Source organism: Giraffa tippelskirchi, chromosome 4, assembly GCF_054371585.1.
Source record: "Giraffa tippelskirchi isolate mGirTip1 chromosome 4, T2T-mGirTip1v1.2.pri, whole genome shotgun sequence".
NCBI lineage: Eukaryota > Metazoa > Chordata > Mammalia > Artiodactyla > Giraffidae > Giraffa > Giraffa tippelskirchi.
This window is the reverse complement of record NC_137278.1, coordinates 193,979,192-193,996,987: the sequence shown is the minus strand read 5'-3', so window position 1 is coordinate 193,996,987 and position 17,796 is coordinate 193,979,192. Positions and strand designations below refer to the sequence as shown.

General features: G+C 38.3%; 1 protein-coding gene across 5 annotated transcripts; it reads right to left on the bottom strand.

Moving 5' to 3' along the window:
- Nucleotides 1-1,749: 1,749 nt before the first annotated feature.
- On the bottom strand, nucleotides 1,750-16,893 carry CLEC12B (C-type lectin domain family 12 member B). 5 transcript variants are annotated; one of them, XM_081589417.1, is made up of 6 exons: nucleotides 16,868-16,893; nucleotides 4,942-5,040; nucleotides 4,283-4,501; nucleotides 3,622-3,776; nucleotides 3,080-3,195; nucleotides 1,750-2,059 (listed from the first exon to the last, which is right to left on the bottom strand). In XM_081589417.1, exons 2-6 carry the CDS (start codon nucleotides 4,976-4,978, stop codon nucleotides 1,909-1,911), a joined length of 678 nt encoding a protein of 225 aa, XP_081445543.1. In that variant the 5' UTR covers nucleotides 4,979-5,040; nucleotides 16,868-16,893; the 3' UTR covers nucleotides 1,750-1,908. The 5 variants fall into 5 exon arrangements, with proteins under 5 accessions (XP_081445543.1, XP_081445545.1, XP_081445541.1 ...); XM_081589419.1 differs by having other exon boundaries at nucleotides 4,283-4,493; XM_081589415.1 differs by lacking the exon at nucleotides 16,868-16,893 and adding an exon at nucleotides 6,835-6,970.
- Between the last annotated feature and the right edge of the window lie 903 nt (nucleotides 16,894-17,796).

Here is a 17,796-nt window from a genome sequence, read left to right as displayed (position 1 = left end):
TCCTCTGTCTATGGATTTTCCCAGGCAAGAATATTGGAGTGGATTGCCATTGCCATCTCCAGGGGATCTTCCAGACCCAGGGATCGAACCCACATCTCCTGTGTTGGCAGACAGGCTCTTTACCACTAGTGCCACCCAGGAAGCCCTAGGGTTATTGTGAGAAACAAATAAATCAATAAATGTAAAGTTTTAAGGGGATTCTCCACATAAATCTGATGTGAAGACAGGTTTGGAAATCATGTAATTATTCAATGAGGAAAGAGTTATCCAAAATAAATACAAAATTGGGCTCTCCCCAGGCAGTGAGTGAGTGTGTGTGTGTGTGTGTGTGTGTGTGTGTGTGTGTGTTTAATACCTCCCAGGAGTTCTAACCAGGGTAGGAGGAAGAGAGATAGTAGACAGACAGAGAGAGACTGGTTGAGATTCTTGGGATACACTGCGTCTCATATACCAAGCTATCATAAAAAGCATGTATATTATCGTATGTGAAACAGAACACCATTCCATGTTCGATGCATGAGACAAGGGCTCAGGGCCGGGGCAATGGGATGACCCAGAGGGATGGGATGGGGAGGGAGGTGGGTGGGGGGTCCAGGAAGGGGAACACATGTAAACCCATGGCTGATTCATGTCAATGTATGGCAAAAACTATTACAATATTGTAAAGTAATTAGCCCCCAACTAAAATAAATAAATTTATAAAAAAAAAATGCTCAATAAACACTTAAGATATTTTCTTAAAAAAAAAGAAAAAAAAAGCAATGAGGGATAAACTATTCTGACACAAGAAGCTAATATATCCTCAAGAAGACCTTTGGATTTACTCCTACGCTGTAGAGGCTGCCAGGGATAACATGATGATAGCAAGGCAGCAGGGAGAGGACTATGAGCAATAGAATCTGATAAAATTTCAGAGTCACTCCAAGGTCAGAAACAAAAATAGTCATTTTTAGTGAATATGAAAGCGAGTCCATGAAACAAGAATTAAAGGATACAAGATATCAAGGAAAAGAACTGTAACCTCTTTTTGCAACCAAACTAGCCAACAAAGATATCAAAATTACTAATAGTAGATATTTCTCTGAAGAGGAACAATAGAAGAAATTAGCTTTCCCATGAGAATAAAGAAAAACCCAGTGTATAGGGGTCAGGTGCAGAGTTTTTGACCTTTGACGAATAATTTTATCTTTCTGGGAGTGACAGTGACAGTAAGCTACTTTTAAAAAGAAATGATAAAGTTGCTTTTTAAATCTGTGTATATGAGACTTCCATTTCAGTCCTATATGAGAATTAATAAACCCATTTACTTGAACTATGAGGCAAGAATACTGGAGTGGATTGCCATTTCCTTCTCCAGGGAATCTTTCCGACCCAGGGATCGAACCTGTGTCTCCTGCATTGGCAGCTGGATTCTTTACCACTGAGCCACCTAGGAAGCCCATATACCCCTTCCCCGGGATCCCCCAGATTTCTACGTGATCCAGCAATTGTCACAACAGGGTTTCCTGGACCTTGTTCCACTGCTGGGGCCTGTCTCAGTTCTGGCTGTTAAATATTTACACATCGCCCCTGTTCACTTGGGCATATTTAACAACAAAGCAAGAAAAGTCTTGTTATTTGAGAGAAAGGAAATTCAGTGAAATGAGTCTGAGTTTGAAGATGGTCATAGAACAGCTATTCCTGTAGGTTTCCAGTGACCTTGAGAGGAAATAACAAGAACATCAGATCAGAAGGCATCAGACAATGATGTGGAGTGTGTTCTGTGTAGCAAGTTTATTTGCCTGTTGCCTGATGGTTTAAATATACAGACAGTCCCTATTTAATCTGTTTTTTTCCCTTTAATAATAAAGCTTTTTCCTTCCTCACATCACCTTAATCATAAGTCCCTCACATCTTGGAGGACGTATATTAATCCAAGTCTTCAATCTTCACTAATGCAGCTGTCTTCTCGCAAATCCAAGAAATTTTAGCACTGCAGCGGGATGTATAAATATTCCCATTTTGAAAATAGGCACATCCCTTGGATTCATTGATCTGAGCATATTCATTAGCACTAAATCTGAAAAAGAATCAATTTTAAATTAATTACAAAAATCACATTTGAAACGATCACAATTCAGTGTTTTCAGCTTCCCTGACAATGAAACACCATACGTGTGAGTGTTGAAAGACTTCTGCGGCCAGCAACCATCAAAATCCCTAAAGCTTGCATATTTGAGTTTTTTTTAAATTTCCAATTACTCATGATCTCAGATAGAATTATTTAAGAAGGAAGCTTAAATCGGGAGTTGAGAATTTCTATTCTCTCCATAACATGATAGAAACTACCTAATGCAGATTATATATTGAAAGAACTAGAATTTCTTTACTCTGGAACTTTCTGAAGGAAAACAGAAAAATAAAATCACATTCGGTATAAGAATGTGCTACATTTTACTATGCACAAACATCATTTTGTATATATTTATACATACATGGGGTGTGAAAAGAGAATAAAACAGAGGTTAGAGGAAATGAGTGGCAACATAGATGTGGTTCTGATATTGGTTCCTAGTTCTTCTGCTAAACAATTGATGATAACTCTTAAGTAATGTCATCAGAAAATGATGATCATGTCTAAATCTTCCATGTGCCCCGGACTGCTTTTATTCAAATGATCTGCACTACACTATAATATTCTTTTCTCGCTTCAAGTCTTATCTCACTAAATCTTACTTGCGATGTATACACTTTTGTTTACTCTCTCTATGACAATTTTTTAATATATAAAATGGGAATATAACAATCTTTTTATCATAGGGATAATAATACTTTGAACATCATAAGTATTATTTGTGTTTGTTAAATAGAGAAATAAGTTTAAACTAATAGATGGAATTCAGTGTCCTGCCATGAATTTATCTCACACATGAAATGAGATCCTCCTCATTTCCATCTCTATTAATGAAGCTCTCTTTTCTTTGGAGGTTGTACTTTTTTGTATCTAGATGTGTAATTCTTATAATTCACATTTACTTTCTTAATATTCCATTTTTTGATATCTTTCGCTTGTTTCTTTCCCCAATAATTAGAGACTTACAAGGATGGAGAGGGTCTAGAGCTATCCTCCCAAAGCCAACTTCTGCCAGATGGGTCCCAAGATAGTCCCAACCAGAAGAAAGGAAACTTGGGTAATGGTTGTGACCTCAGAAAATCCTGAAAGAGAAAACAGGAAAAAGTTCTGTGAGTGCCACATTCCTGTTTGCTGGAGTAAGAGAGACGGGACCCTTTATCGAATTCATGTGAAAAGTGAAAGTGAAAGTTGCTCAGTTGTGTCCCTCTTTGAGACCTTCAGTTGTGTCTGACTCTTTTGTGACCTGGAATTCTCCAGGCCAGAATACTGGAGTGGGTTGCCATTCCCTTCTACAGGGAATCTTCCCAACCCAGGAATCAACTGGGGGGGGAAATGACTTAACCAAGGGGGTCTCCTGCATTGCAGGCATATTCTTTACCAGCTGAGCTGCCAAGGAAGCCCAATTCTTACTCAAAATGCACTGAATTCCTACCATGTGACTCAGAAATTCTATTTACTTTCAAATATATGAATAATTTCTCTAACCAGGGAAGGAGAGTCAACCTGACCTTTTCCTCCAGGCTGTCTATCTTCACCAGTGTGGAGTTCTTGTCCAGGCAATTTTTTCTACTGTTAATCCAGGTTTTTTCCTCATTTATTGCAAAATAATAGCAGCTGGTTTGGTACCATTTCCAGGTCTTACGACAAGGATTGCATTTGTGGTCTGAAAAAGAAATTACACCCAGTAGCACAAACTCAACAACTCTGGAGAGAGCGGGACCTGGAAAATAAATCATTCACATTGACAATAGGGCTTCAAAACCAGCACCCTAAAAACAAACCGCTTTAGGAGCCCCCGGAAGTAAAGTCACCCAAGATTTTGTGTTGGGACGATGGTGACTGAAATACTCTTTTCAGGGCTCAGTTTTCTAGCCTCAGAAATACCAGCTATGTTTTTTAACTCCTTATAACAACAGGATCACCTAAAAATAGTTCATAAAATGAGGAGCTGAAATATCCAGATTGGTATCATCCCAAGATGTTTCCCAAATTCACCTTCATATTTAAAAAGAAAAAGAAAAACTTTGTATCTTCTCTGGTCTTCTGCAAACTTATGGCAGCATCATTAGAAGTCATTGGTAACACCCTCTCATATTCTGATGTGGTGCACATCATCAATCTAAACCAGAGCAACAGATTTGATCTGACTGGTCAGCAAGTCCTGATTACCTGAAGTGTGAATGATTAGCTCTTGGCAGAGTTTGATGGCCATTTGTCCCTGCCTTTTCAATAGATTGGAGATTTGTGATTTGAGAAATTCCTCCTCCACAGGAAGGTTCCTGTACTTGCTTAGCTGCTGGGATAAGTTGTCCTGCTGTTGGTGGATGATTTTCTGGAGTTGAGTCAGTTTGTCTGAATCTGAGTTAATTTCACTGGACATCTGCAAAACTCCAAGACAGAAGACAAACTCATATATATTCTTTCATTCTTTATGACAGCTGTAGATAATTCTCTTAACACAGAAATATTGCTTAGGTTTAATATTTATTGGTAGTCTCTAATAATCCAGGTATCATGGAAAAAACATACCTGATGCCTTTTTATTTCAACTCTTAGGGGAAAAAATAGAAAAAGAAAAATTGTCTTCAGGGTCTAGTTTGTCAATAGAAAACCATGTATTCGGGGAAAATCCTCCTAGCAATGAAGTATGTCTTTTTCAGGGTTATCTTGGAGACATAGAGAATGAGAGAGAGCTGAGGTGGTAGAAAGTATTAGAGGGTTTATGATGCTAGCACCCATCATATTAATATAATCTAACCTGAATTTATAGAGTTTACAACTATATTTCCTAATCCCCCCCACCCTGAGTTTGATGCAAGCACACTTACACATAATTCCCAAGGTCACCAGCCCAATCAGCAGCATCAGACAAAGGGTTAGCAGACCCAGGGCAGCCTGACGCCATATGGAGGATGGAGCTGGGTACCCTGAAAAAAGCCAACACAAAGATTAGCAAACAGAACTGCCTTGTGCTTGTTACACAGTGAGTTGTTCACTTCTCCTACTTAACCACCATTCAGATATTAAAATTTCTCTCTTGTTTCTACAAATCCTCTATCATGAAAATATCTAAAATGATGCAAAATAAAGGCCCCACTACAGTTCTTCTCCATGTTTTTTATCCACCATTCTCCGTTGTTTTAAGAGTCTCCTAATTTTCAGGTTTTTGTTTTACATCACCACACATCTTTCTTCTTCAAGATGACTGAACTCATCAATGAGATATTGTGGAAAATTCTCTGGGTGATCTTGACAATGGAAGAGACCCTTGAAACCGCAAACCTCCGCAAGGCAGGTGTTTTGTGAATTCTGCTTATATCTACTATGTATACTATTTTTAACCTAGTAGATAATGAATTGATACTGAATGAAAGAATGAATGAATACACAAGATAACCTACCAACAGCAGAACAGACCACAAAGCCAGAGGATAACTCTTCAAAATTTAATATCTTACTTATATATGTATGTGTGTGTATGTATATATATATATATATATACATATATATATATATATATAGCTTTTATACTTATCTCACCTTCTTATTCCTTAATTCTGGATCTAGTGGCATCTAACTTAGTGTCTCAGATAGATTAATGCAATCTCCAGTTGCCCTGACATATGCACCATATTCACCACTCCCTTTTTCTCAAGTATTAGATTTTTTTTACAACAGAACAAAATAGAAATGCATAACCACCTTTGTTAAACACATGCAAAGTCTATTCTATCATCTTTTTGTATCTCACCCCCAAAACCATACATACACGTATATACACATACATGCTTAAAATAAAAACAAATCTAAAAAGCAGGAGAACGTTGTAGATGACTCAGGACAACAAACTGTCCCAAACTATCAGCAGATTTCTGAAGGTAAAGGATGTAGTCTGATTCATTAAATTGGATTCCTGATTACAGAAATAGCTATTTCTTTCAACTTGGTACAAGAAAATGAGCTGAGGATAAGAACTGAGTCTCAACTCTACCATGTAACAATTGCATGAATTTGGTTAAGTCATTTCATATCTTTCAGCTCAGTTTTCTCATTAATACTTCAGAGAAAGTACTACTACTTCAGAGAAAGTTCCATTTCTTTCAGAATTTTACTTTGATGAAGGCACAGTATCATGTATATAAAATACTATACACATATCAATATTGATTCAGCATGACTAATTATACTGGAAATTTCAACTTCCTTTTGAAAAATTTGTTAATACTTATAAGACAGAAGGAAGCTCTTGTCTATTTTTACCTCACTCATCCTCCAGTTTATCTTTTCAGATAAAGTTCAGATAACCCTACCAAAAAAAAAAAAAATTCCCTCTGACTTCTCTAGTTTAGAAGTTTCCAAACTGGCCTCTAAAAGGATATTCCCCTTGGAATCTCTCATGAGGTATAAATATCAAGGACTACATTTATAAAAAGAAATCTCAGTCCCCAAACTCTCTGGCATCTTCAGCTGAAATAATTCACTGTAACACAGAGCTTGGTGACACACAGCAATAACTCCCAATCTTAAAAAGTCCTGGAAGCCACATATTTCCTCCTCAATGTAGAGCACACCACTCTACCAAAAATTTCTCCAACTTTGTCTCCATTTTGGAAATTCCACAGCAGACCTCTCAAACAGCATCAATGTCAAAGCCAGCACCTCAGGGTTTTTAACACCTGTCCATCCCCCAAGATCACATCTTGCCATCTCTGAACCCTTACCTCTTTTTCTTAGGTTATTTCTATCCTGATTATTTCCTGCTGCAACAGAATCCTGAAATGTGAGTGTCGCGTAGGTCACGTCTTCAGACATTGTAGAAGAAAGCTCTACTCTATGGGTAATTAATGTTTCAATATCATCAGACCCGGGAACACAATGTTCTTTGCAAGGCTGGGAGTTCTTATGTCCACACCCAACCGACCCAAGACACATCCCACCATCCCCCCATCAGGACAGAATGAAGACCAGTTTTTCTGCAGAAAAAGTGAGAAAAAGAAACTGTTGCTTTTAGCAATCAAAATATTATAGATCTCAACTGACTGTCTGCTCCTTCAGCGTTGTTTCTTGCTGAAGCAAAGAAGGGATACTTGGAAGTGGAACAGGATGATGGCTTTGTGGGGAAGTTCCCATGATTCTCAGCATGGAGGCTGGGGACTGAGTGTTTCCAGTTCAGCCTGCTCTGAGTGTCTTAATAACGACACAAGTCGTCCTCTTGGCCTGTGTCTAAGGTCAGCTAATCCTGTGAATCTGGTTTACTTGCTCTTTTTAAAAAAACATGTTGGAGGTGCTTTGTGCATGTGAGATCTTAGTTCCCTGACCAGGAATTGAATCCGTGTCCCCCTGCAGTAGAAGTGCAGGGTCTTGACCACTAAACCATCAGGGAAGTCCTGGATCTTGGTTTATACTCACTCATATGGGGTATCACATAAGATAGCAAGAGCTCTGTATTTACACATCCCGGAACAGGAAGAGCTGTATAGTTGAAAACCACCCACATATAGCTGCTGATTAAAAACCAAAACCAAAAACAAATGTGGATGAGAGACAGACCAACAGCTGGTGTTGGCAATGGGCTCAGAGAAGAAATGAACAGCTTTTGAGATGGGACATTATGGGAGTTTCCTTCCTACATGACTATGTTCTTAACAGAATAGTGCTCCTTTAGATAACAACTAACACTTAGAACAAGATTTTAAAAATGATTGCTTGATGTTTAGGAGAGTGAAAAAAGCAGGCAGGTTAGGGAGAGAATGAGGCTGGCACATGGGAAAGTACTTTTGTTGCTGCTTTTAATGTGTTTACTCGCTTGGCTTTTAGCCCAACGGCAGCCCACAGTCATTGCTGAGGGGCAGGTGAAATTCCTACAGAAATATGTGGTCTTCTGGGTATGAAAAATCAGAAGATAGAGTTTGGGGAAACCACAGGGATGGATAGTGCTTAATATTCATAAGGAACACTGATAACGGGGAAATGGTCAGTGTGTTTTTATGCCTCTCTAGGGTTTCTCTTTCAGCTACAATTTACTTACATTTCATCAAAAAAAAAAAAAAACGATGAAATAACCAACCCCTATCTTTTCTTAGGCCTAAAAATGCTTTGAAAAGGTGTTTCTAATAAAACTGAAAACCCACTGCACAAAAACTGAAGTTAACCCACAGCTGGGACTATAGGTTTCAGCAATACCCCAGTGAGCAGTAAAGAGCTGACAATTTATATAGAAAGTGTTCTGGCTGTTTTGGGGGTGAATATGAGAAAAAATAACACACTGTGTGTGTGGCTTGTCATTTAGTCGCAACAAGCATCGGAGTTAACAGTTCTTAGAGGACTGCATCTATTTCCAATCCCATCGTACTTTTTAAAACATTCTCATTTATACAAGAAGGTAAATTGTTGTTAAGAACCTGTGGTAGGCAGAAGAAAAGCTCCCAAAACATGCCTGTGTCTTGTCCCCAGAACCTATGAATAAGGTAGTTTACATGGCAAAAGGGACATTTCAAATGTGATTAAGATAACTAATTTTTGAGAGAGGAAATTATCCTGTATTATCTGGGTGGTCCTAATTTTAACTTTTTATTTTGTATTGGGGAATAACAGATTGGGCTTCCCTTGTGGCTCAGACAATAAAAAATCTGCCTGCAATGCAAGAGAACCAGGTTCAATTCCTGGGTTAGGAAGATCCCCTGGAGAAGGGAATGGCAACCCACTCCAGTCCAGCTTGGAGAATTCCTCCCCCAGTGGCTCAGCAGTAAAGAATCTGTCTGCAATGCAAGAGCCTCAGGAAACATGGGTTCAATTCATGGATCTGCAAGATCCCTTGGAGGAGGGCATGGCAATCTACTCCAGTGTTTTTACCTGGAGAATCCCATGGACAGAGGAGTCTGGTGGGCCACAGTCCATGGGGTCACAAAGAGTCGGATATGATTGAAGCAACTTAGCATGCAGGCATAGCCAATTAACAATGCTGTGATAGTTTCAAGTGGATATTGAAGGGACTCAGCCATATATATATACTGTAACCACTCTCCCCTAAACTCTCCTCCCATCCAGGCTGCCATATAACATTGAGCAGAGTTCCATGTGCTACACAGTAGGTCCTTGTTGGTTATCCATTTTCAATATAGTAGTGTGTACAGGCAACTATAAGTTCATTCTCTGTGAATCTCTTTCTGTTTAGTAAGTAAGTTTACTTGTATTATTTCTTTTTAGATTCTGCATATAAGGATGCCACATGACAATGTCTAGGTCAATCCACACTGCTGCAAATAGCATTATTTCATTCTTTTTAATGGCTGAGAAAAAGGATTATGCTGTGAAAGTGCTGCACTCAATATGTCAGCAAATTTGGAAAACAGCAGTGGCCACAGGACTGGAAAAGGTCAGTTTTCATTCCAATCCCAAAGAAAAGCAATGCCAACGAATGCTCAAACTACCACACAATTACACTCATCTCACACGCTAGTAAAGTAATGCTCAAAATTCTCCAAGCCGGGCTTCAGCAATACATGAACAATGAACTTTCAGATGTTCAAGCTGGTTTTAGAAAAGGCAGAAGAACCAGAGATCAAATTGCCAACATCCACTGGATCACTGAAAAAATAAGAAGTTTCCAGAAAAACATCTATTTCTGCTTTATTGACTATGCCAAAGCCTTCGACTCTGTGGATCACAATAAACTGTGGAAAATTCTGAAAGAGATGGGAATACCAGACCATCTGACCTGCCTCTTGAGAAATCTGTACGCAGGTAAGGAAGCAACAGTTAGAACTGGACATGGAGCAACAGACTGGTTCCAAATTGGGAAAGGAGAACATCAAGGCTGTATTTTGTCACCCTGCTTATTTAACTTACATGCAGAGTACATCATGAGAAACACTGGGCTGGAGGAAGCACAAGCTGAAATCAAGATTGCCAGAAGAAATATCAATAATCTCAGATATGCAGATGACACCACCCTTATGGCAGAAAGCGAAGAAGAACTAAAGAGCCTCTTGATGAAGGTGAAGGAGGAGAGTGAAAAAGTTGGCTTAAAACTCAATATTCAGAACACTAAGATCATGGCATCTGGTCCCATCACTTCATGGGAAATAGATGGGGAAACAGTGGAAACAGTGGCAGACTTTATTTTGGGGGGCTCCAAAATCACTGCACATGGTGATTGCAGCCATGAAATTAATAGATGCTTATTCCTTGGAAGGAAAGTTATCACCAACCTAGACAGCATATTAAAAAGCAGAGACATTACTTTGTCAACAAAGTTCCACCTAGTCAAGGCTATGGTTTTTCCAGTGGTCATGTATGGATGTGAGAGTTGGACTGTGAAGAAAACTGAGCGCAGAAGAATTGATGCTTTTGAACTGTGGTGTTGGAGAAGACTCTTGACAGTCCCTTGGACTGCACTGAGATCCAACCTGTCCATCCTAAAGGAGATCAGTCCTGGGTGTTCATTGGAAGGACTGATGCTGGGAAAGATTGAGGGCAGGAGGAGAAGGGGACGACAGAGGATGAGGTGGTTGGATGGCATCACTGACTCAATGGACATGGGTTTGGGTAAACTCCGGGAGCTGGTGATGGACAAGGAGGCCTGGCGTGCTGCAGTTCATGGGGTCACAAAGAGTCAGACACGACTGAGCGACTGAACTGAACTGAATTTTCCGTTATATAAATGTACCACATCTTCTTTAACCATTCCTCTGTTGATAGACATTTAGGTTGCTTCCATGTCTTGACTATTGTAAACATTGCTGCAATGAACATTGGGGTGCATGGATCCTTTCAGATTATGTTTTTTTCTGGATGCATGCTCAGGAGTAGGATTGTAGAGTCATATGATAGCTCTGTTTTTAGTTTTTTAGGGAACCTTCATACTATTCTCCACAGTGGCTGCACCAGTTTACATTCTGAGTGGGCCCTATTTAACCCTAGGAAACTGGGGAACCATTCCTAGATGTGATCAGAGAGAAATGCGACCCAAAGAAGGGTCAGAGAGATATAACATTTCTGGGTGAAGACAGAGAAAAGGGGCCAGGAGCCAAGGAATACAAAGAAGCTAAAGGATGAAAAGTCGAAGAAACGGATTCTTGCCACAGAACTTTCAGAAAAGAGCACAGTTCAGCCTTGACTTTACCGAGATCTGGGTCAGCCTTCTAACCTACAGAGCTGTAAGACAATAAACTTGTATTGTTTAAGCTGTTGTTTCTGTGTAATTTGGTAAAGTAGCAAATACAAAACTCTACAAATATTTGGAGACTATACATGAGGAAGGAAGCAAAGAAATCATTTCTAAAGGCTTCCTTTGGTGTAAGGAGGAGATTAGGCAACTGTACTCAGGAAGAGAATGTGGGTTAGGTTTTTGTTTTCAGATGACTGGGGGAGTGATTTGAAAGCTCTCAAGGTTCACTTGTGTGTGAAGATTAGCTTAGTCACAGGTCTTCAGAATGAACTGCAACCACTTTAGGGGTGTGAATTAATATCCAACAAGCTGCAGGAATGCAACCAATTATTCTTCAGTAACACTTCAGCATGATCTCTAAATATATAAATGTACATATATTTCTTGTTTATTTTTTTTTTCAAACTTATGGAGTGCTCAGTCCAAAGCAAGCTAACAAACTAAAAAGCATGAGGCAGCTCTAAATCCCAACGCCAAGAATGTGGAAATGAATAATAAATATACATTCACGTTCTGTTTTAGGTAAATTAGGTGAAAGCACAGACCATTAATATGAGCAAAAGTTAAATCGAACGAGTGATTACAAAAATAAGAACTTGAGCATTCCCTGATGGTCCAGTGGTTAAAACTTGGAACTTTCATTGCCATGGACCTGGGTTCCATCTTTGGTTGGGTAACTGAAATCCCAGGAAATAAAATTCTGCAAGCTGCAATGCCATAAATAAATAAATAATAATAAATCAATATCAGCTGACCAATCAAAAAAAGAGAGAGAACTCAAGGTTGTTATTCTTTGTTTTGGACTTTCACTAAATTTTGCAATGATGGAGTTCTTGTTTTCACTTCCCTAATTCTTTCATATGCCTTAAAGTTCCCCTAAAAAGTATTTAATTTTTTACTATCTTATATGAAACAACACTTTGGTAAAACAGTGATGAAGAATCTCACCTGGTTCTGAATTATTTCTATAATGAAGATTGATCCTACATATTTTCTACTATTATGATCCTTAAATACTATTTCATCTATTATTCGTTGATTTTAGAAATTACTGTATATACTTTTCTCTCTTAAAAATTTCCAGCATCTCTGCCTTCCCTGGTGGCTCAGCGGGAAAGAATATGCCTGCCAATGAAGGAGACACGAGTTAGATCCCTAGTCTAAGAAGATCCCACATGTCCTAAACCCGTGGGCCACAACTGTTGAGCCTGTGCTCTAGAGCCCAGGAGCCAAAACTACTGAGCCCATGTGCTGCAACTACTGAAGCCCTTGGGCCCTAGAGCCTGTGTTCCACAAGAAAAGAAGCCGCTGTATTGAGAAACCTGCGCACTGCAACTGGAGAGTAGACCCCACTCACCACTACTGGAGAAAACCCATGCAGCAACTAAGAACCAGCACAGCCAAAAGTAAGTAAATAAAATAAATACAATGTTTTAAAAAGATTTCCTGCCTCTCAATAGCACTTTGTGCCAGATTATACTAGCAAATAACACTGCTTGTTGCAATTATCTGCAATTTCTAGGACATTTCTCCTCATTTCTTGGCCATTTTTCGACTGTCTTAAATCTCCTCCTTCACCTCTATTCCTATCATGATTATCAGCAATTTCAGTGCTCTTGTAGGTGAAATTCCAATACCCTGTGCCCTCAGATCCTGGATTTACCTCCAATAACCTTGACCACACCCACAAATTAGTCACTCATTATGGTCATCATATATTAAAGCTATGCTTTCGTTCACTGTAGTTACTAGCCATATATGACATTTTAAACTTCTATGAATTGAAATTAAAAATTCATTTCCTCAGTCATTCTAGTCTTAATTCAAATAGAATTTTCAGACTGAACACATAAAAAAAAAAAAAAAGAACAACCCTTTTCCAGCTGTTTCACTGTACTTCTCCATTTTAGTAAATGAAAACTTCACACTTAACAGTTTCTCAGCCAAAACCAAAATGACTTTTGACTTCCCCTGCTGTTTTCAGATGAATTAAACCCATGAGAAAATACTGTTCATTGCAGAAAATAAGGGAACTTAGGCATTAAACATAGAAGTATTGTTCACTTGGGATACATCAAAAGAAATAATGGGTTTGCAGGACAGAAAATTGTGTTCTCATTTCATTCTTCCATGATCATTCCATTCCCATATATTATCCTTATTTCAGAGAACACTTTTAAAGAGGGATCTATATTGGATAGTTCCCAGAGAGTGAGAAGAATAGGAATGAATTCAAAATTATTTACAAAAAGAAATGGACAAAAGTGAAAATTAAACCAGAGGTATCAGACCTAAAGAAAAGATAAAAGCAAAAGCAACAGTAACAAAAAATGACCACTGGGTGGAGCCAAAGGATGAATATAGGAAAGAATTTTTTTTTTTAATGTAAATTTATCCAATCAAGGTAATAAAATATTTTGTTTAAACTAAAGGGCTATGAAGACAGACTGAATGATTCAAATCCAAAACATTTGTTCAACATTTACAAAAGTCCAGTGACTTTTGGCAAGTCCTTTAATTTCTGTGCTTTATTTTTCTTATTAGTAAAACTGGTGTAAAATCTACCACAAAGGTAATTAATAAAAGCAAATTAGAGCAATAACAAATGGTATAATTATTATACCAGAATTAACCTTAAATTATTCTGGATGCTCTTAAAAGTGAAAGCTTTTGTACAACAAAGAAAACCAGTGACAAAACAAAAAGACAGGCTATTGAGTGGGAGAAAATACTTGCAAAATATAGATGATAGATAAGGGGTTAATATCCAAAGTATATAAAGAGCTCATACAACTCAATATTTAAAAAGAGACAACTTGATTAAAAAATTGACAGAATAGACGTGAATAAACATTTTTCCAAAGAAGATACACTGATGGCCAACAGGCACATGAAAAATGCTCAACATCTCTAGTCATCAGGGGAAATACAAATAAAAACCACAATGAGAAATCACCTCACACTTGTCAGAATGTCTATCAACAAAGAGACCACAAGTAGGAAATTTTGGTGAGGGTGTGGAGAAAAGTGAATCCTCCTACGCTGTGGTAGGAATGTAAATTGGTGAAGCCACTACAAAAACCAGTACTGAGGTTTCTCAGAAAACTAAAAAATAGAACTATCATATGATCCAACAATTCTACTCGGGTATGTATTGAAGAAAACAAAAACACTAATTTTAAAAGATACAGAACTCCAATGTTCATAGCAGTACTATTTACAATAGCCAAGGTATAGAAGTAACCTAAGAGTCGGAGAAGGCAATGGCAGCCCACTCCAGTGTTCTTGCCTGGAGAATCCCAGGGACGGGGGAGCCTGGTGGGCTGCCATCTATGGGGTCACACAGAGTCGGCCACAACTGAAGTGACTTAGCAGCAGCAAGAGTCGATCAACAGATGAACAGATAAAGATGAGGTGCGAGCGTGTGCTAAGTTGCTTCAGTCATGTCCAACTCTTTGCAAACCCATGGTCAGTAGCCCACCAGGCTTCTCTGTCCATGTGATTCTCCAGGCAAGAATATTGGAGTGGGCTGCCGTTTCCTTCTCCAGAGGATCTTCCCAACCCAGGAATTGAACTCGTGCCTCTGAAGGCTCCAGCACTGCAGGTGGATTCTTTACCACTAAGCCACCAGGGAAGCCCAAAGATGTGGGGTGTGTGTGTATATATATATACACACACACGTACATGTATATATATACGTTCCAATTTATGTACATATGTGGTATATATATACACCACATTATATATGCATGTATATGTACACACAAAATGAAATACTACAGCCATAAAAAAGAACAAAATTCTGCCATTTTCAACACTGCGGATGGACTTGGAAAGTATTATGCTTAGTGAAATAAATCAGACAGAGAGACCAATATCAAAAGATATCACTTGTATGTGCAATCCAAAAGTTAAAATGAATGTGTATAATGAAATAGAAACACATCTGCCGATATAGAGAACAAACTAACGGTTACCAGTAGGGAGGGACAGGGAGGAGAGGTACATTAGAGGTATGGGACTAAGAGATACAAACTACTATGTATAAGATAAATGAATCACAAGGGTATATTGTACAGCATAGGAAAATACAGACATCAATTTGTAATAACTTTATTACAAGTATAATCTATAAAAACATTGAATCTCCATTTTGTACACCTTAAAAAATAATACTGTAAATCAACTGAACTTCAATTTAAAAAATGAAAAAAGATTGTGCAATTCTCCAGCTCCCTTCTACTCAAGTTTAAACAAATCAGTTCAAATGAGCACAACCAAGGCTTCCAGAAGCCTCACCAGTAAGGCTCTGCTATAAGTCTTTTTTCGTAACCCTTACGATATCTGAAATTGTCTAGCTCTTTCTTTTCTTCACTTCTTTGCTATCTGCGTTCACCACCCTCCACTGGAACACAACCTCAATAAAAGCACAACCCTCGTGTGTTTCTTTCACCCCTTGATCCTCCAGAAGATAGAACAGTGCTTAAGACATACACACAGTGATCATTGGATACACATTCAACTGACTGGTTAGCTGTCCCCAAAATGTAAGTTTTGTAGTGATTTTAATAGGATGCCTTGTATCCCAATATACTATGACATAAATTCTCAGTTCCAATATGCTTGATCAGTTCACATCCTTCAATCGCAGAACACAGCGTACTCCTTCAAACTTCACTAGCTTTGTTTCAGATGTTTGCCCCCGTTGGATAAACATTCCCCTTTCCTTCTCTTTTCTTATGCAACCTGTGCCTTTTCTTCAAATCTTATCTAGTCCATTTGATAAGACATGGAGGAGGGCATGCCAACCCACTCCAGTATTCTTGCCTGATGAAACCCACAGACAGAGGAGCCTCATGGGCTACAGTCCATGGGGTCTCAAAGAGTCGGACATGACTGAAGTGATGTAGCATGCACATTCCGTTTGACTGTTATCTAACTTTTTTACTTACAGGGATTTTGCACACACATGCACGATGAACATCTCAGTCAACATTGTGAAGGTGGTCTAATACATTTTCCCCCTTTCATTTTCTCTCCTGTGTGTAACCAAAAGCTCTGTTACAGTTGTCCTCTGATAATTATGTATCACTTAACTTATTCACTTTTAATAATGCTTATTCCACTTTTCTGACTCCCTCTTCTCCTTCTGGCTTCTCCTTCTTTCTTTTTTACACATCCTCTATCCATCATTACCAAAACAAATCGGAAGCAATATTGTAACAAATTCAATAAAGACTTTTAAAAAAGAGGTAATTTATGTAACAATCAATCTCTAAAATATTAAACAAAGGTTTTTATTCCAAATGCAAACTCATCAGGCTATTTGGAATAAAGACTTCTTCAGCTGTACTTTTCTAAGCCAAGAGAAGAAGGAACATTATGCAAGTAGAAAAGAATTTGAAAAGATATGAAAAAAAGTTATGGAACATATATACACTACTATGTATAAAATAGGTAAACAAGAGCGTACTGAAAACAATATGCAAATAGAAATAAAATGTCAGTGGCAGGCCTTGTAGGGTGACAGAGACATCTGAAAACTTCAAGATTTTGGAGAAGGGAAAAGAAAGGCATTTACCTACCACTTTTTTTCTGCAGTTCTCCGCTTAATTTTTGCTGAGTAATTCAGCTTGCATTTATGGGGTATGTAGAGAGAGGAAGCGGAATTAAGACTAATATTATCGGGCCTCCTTTGACTCAGCATATTTCTAACACCACAAAGCCACACTTGATAGACACAAATTAAGGCAAATATATTCTCATGGAACATAGATCCAAGCAAGAGACACTCAGCCTGTGGTTAACGTTATCATTCCTGGCAATTTAAAGTGAAAGCATGATAGTCTCGCAGTTGAGTCCGACTCTTTGAGACCCCATGGTCTGTCAATGGAATTCTCTAGGCAAGAATACTGGAGTGGGTTGCCATTCCCTTCTCCCAGGTACCTTCCCAACCCAGGGAATTAAACCAGGGTCTCCAGCATTGCAGGCAGATTTTTTTTTTTTCTTCTTCACCATCTGAGCTACAAGGGAAGCCCAGTCTAAAGTGAAAATATTACTAAAAGACAACATATCAATTTTGTTTTATTTCACTGTATTAGATTGTTTTCCTTTGATGCATAAACTTAACCCATATAAATCCTGCCTCATGTGGATTTTTCGATTTTTTTAAAACTTTGACTTGCAAAAGATGCAATAATTCAGAAGAATTCTAGGCCATAATTAGACCTTCTAACACAAGACCATGGAACATCGAATATAGCTCATTTAAGATCAAATTATATCAGACTCATTTATCAGAGAGATAGACTCTTTATTTGATGATGTTTTATCCATGAATTTTCATCAGAAGTCAGTCTGCTTAAACAACATGATTTGGACTCTGCCGAGGTTAAGATGAAGCATGAACTTTTGTTCGATTCAGAATGGAAGCTAAGGAAACAGGAAACAAATGCCATATCTACTCCTTTACCACAAGTTATTATTTTTGTGTTTTTGTGTTGAAGGTCCATGT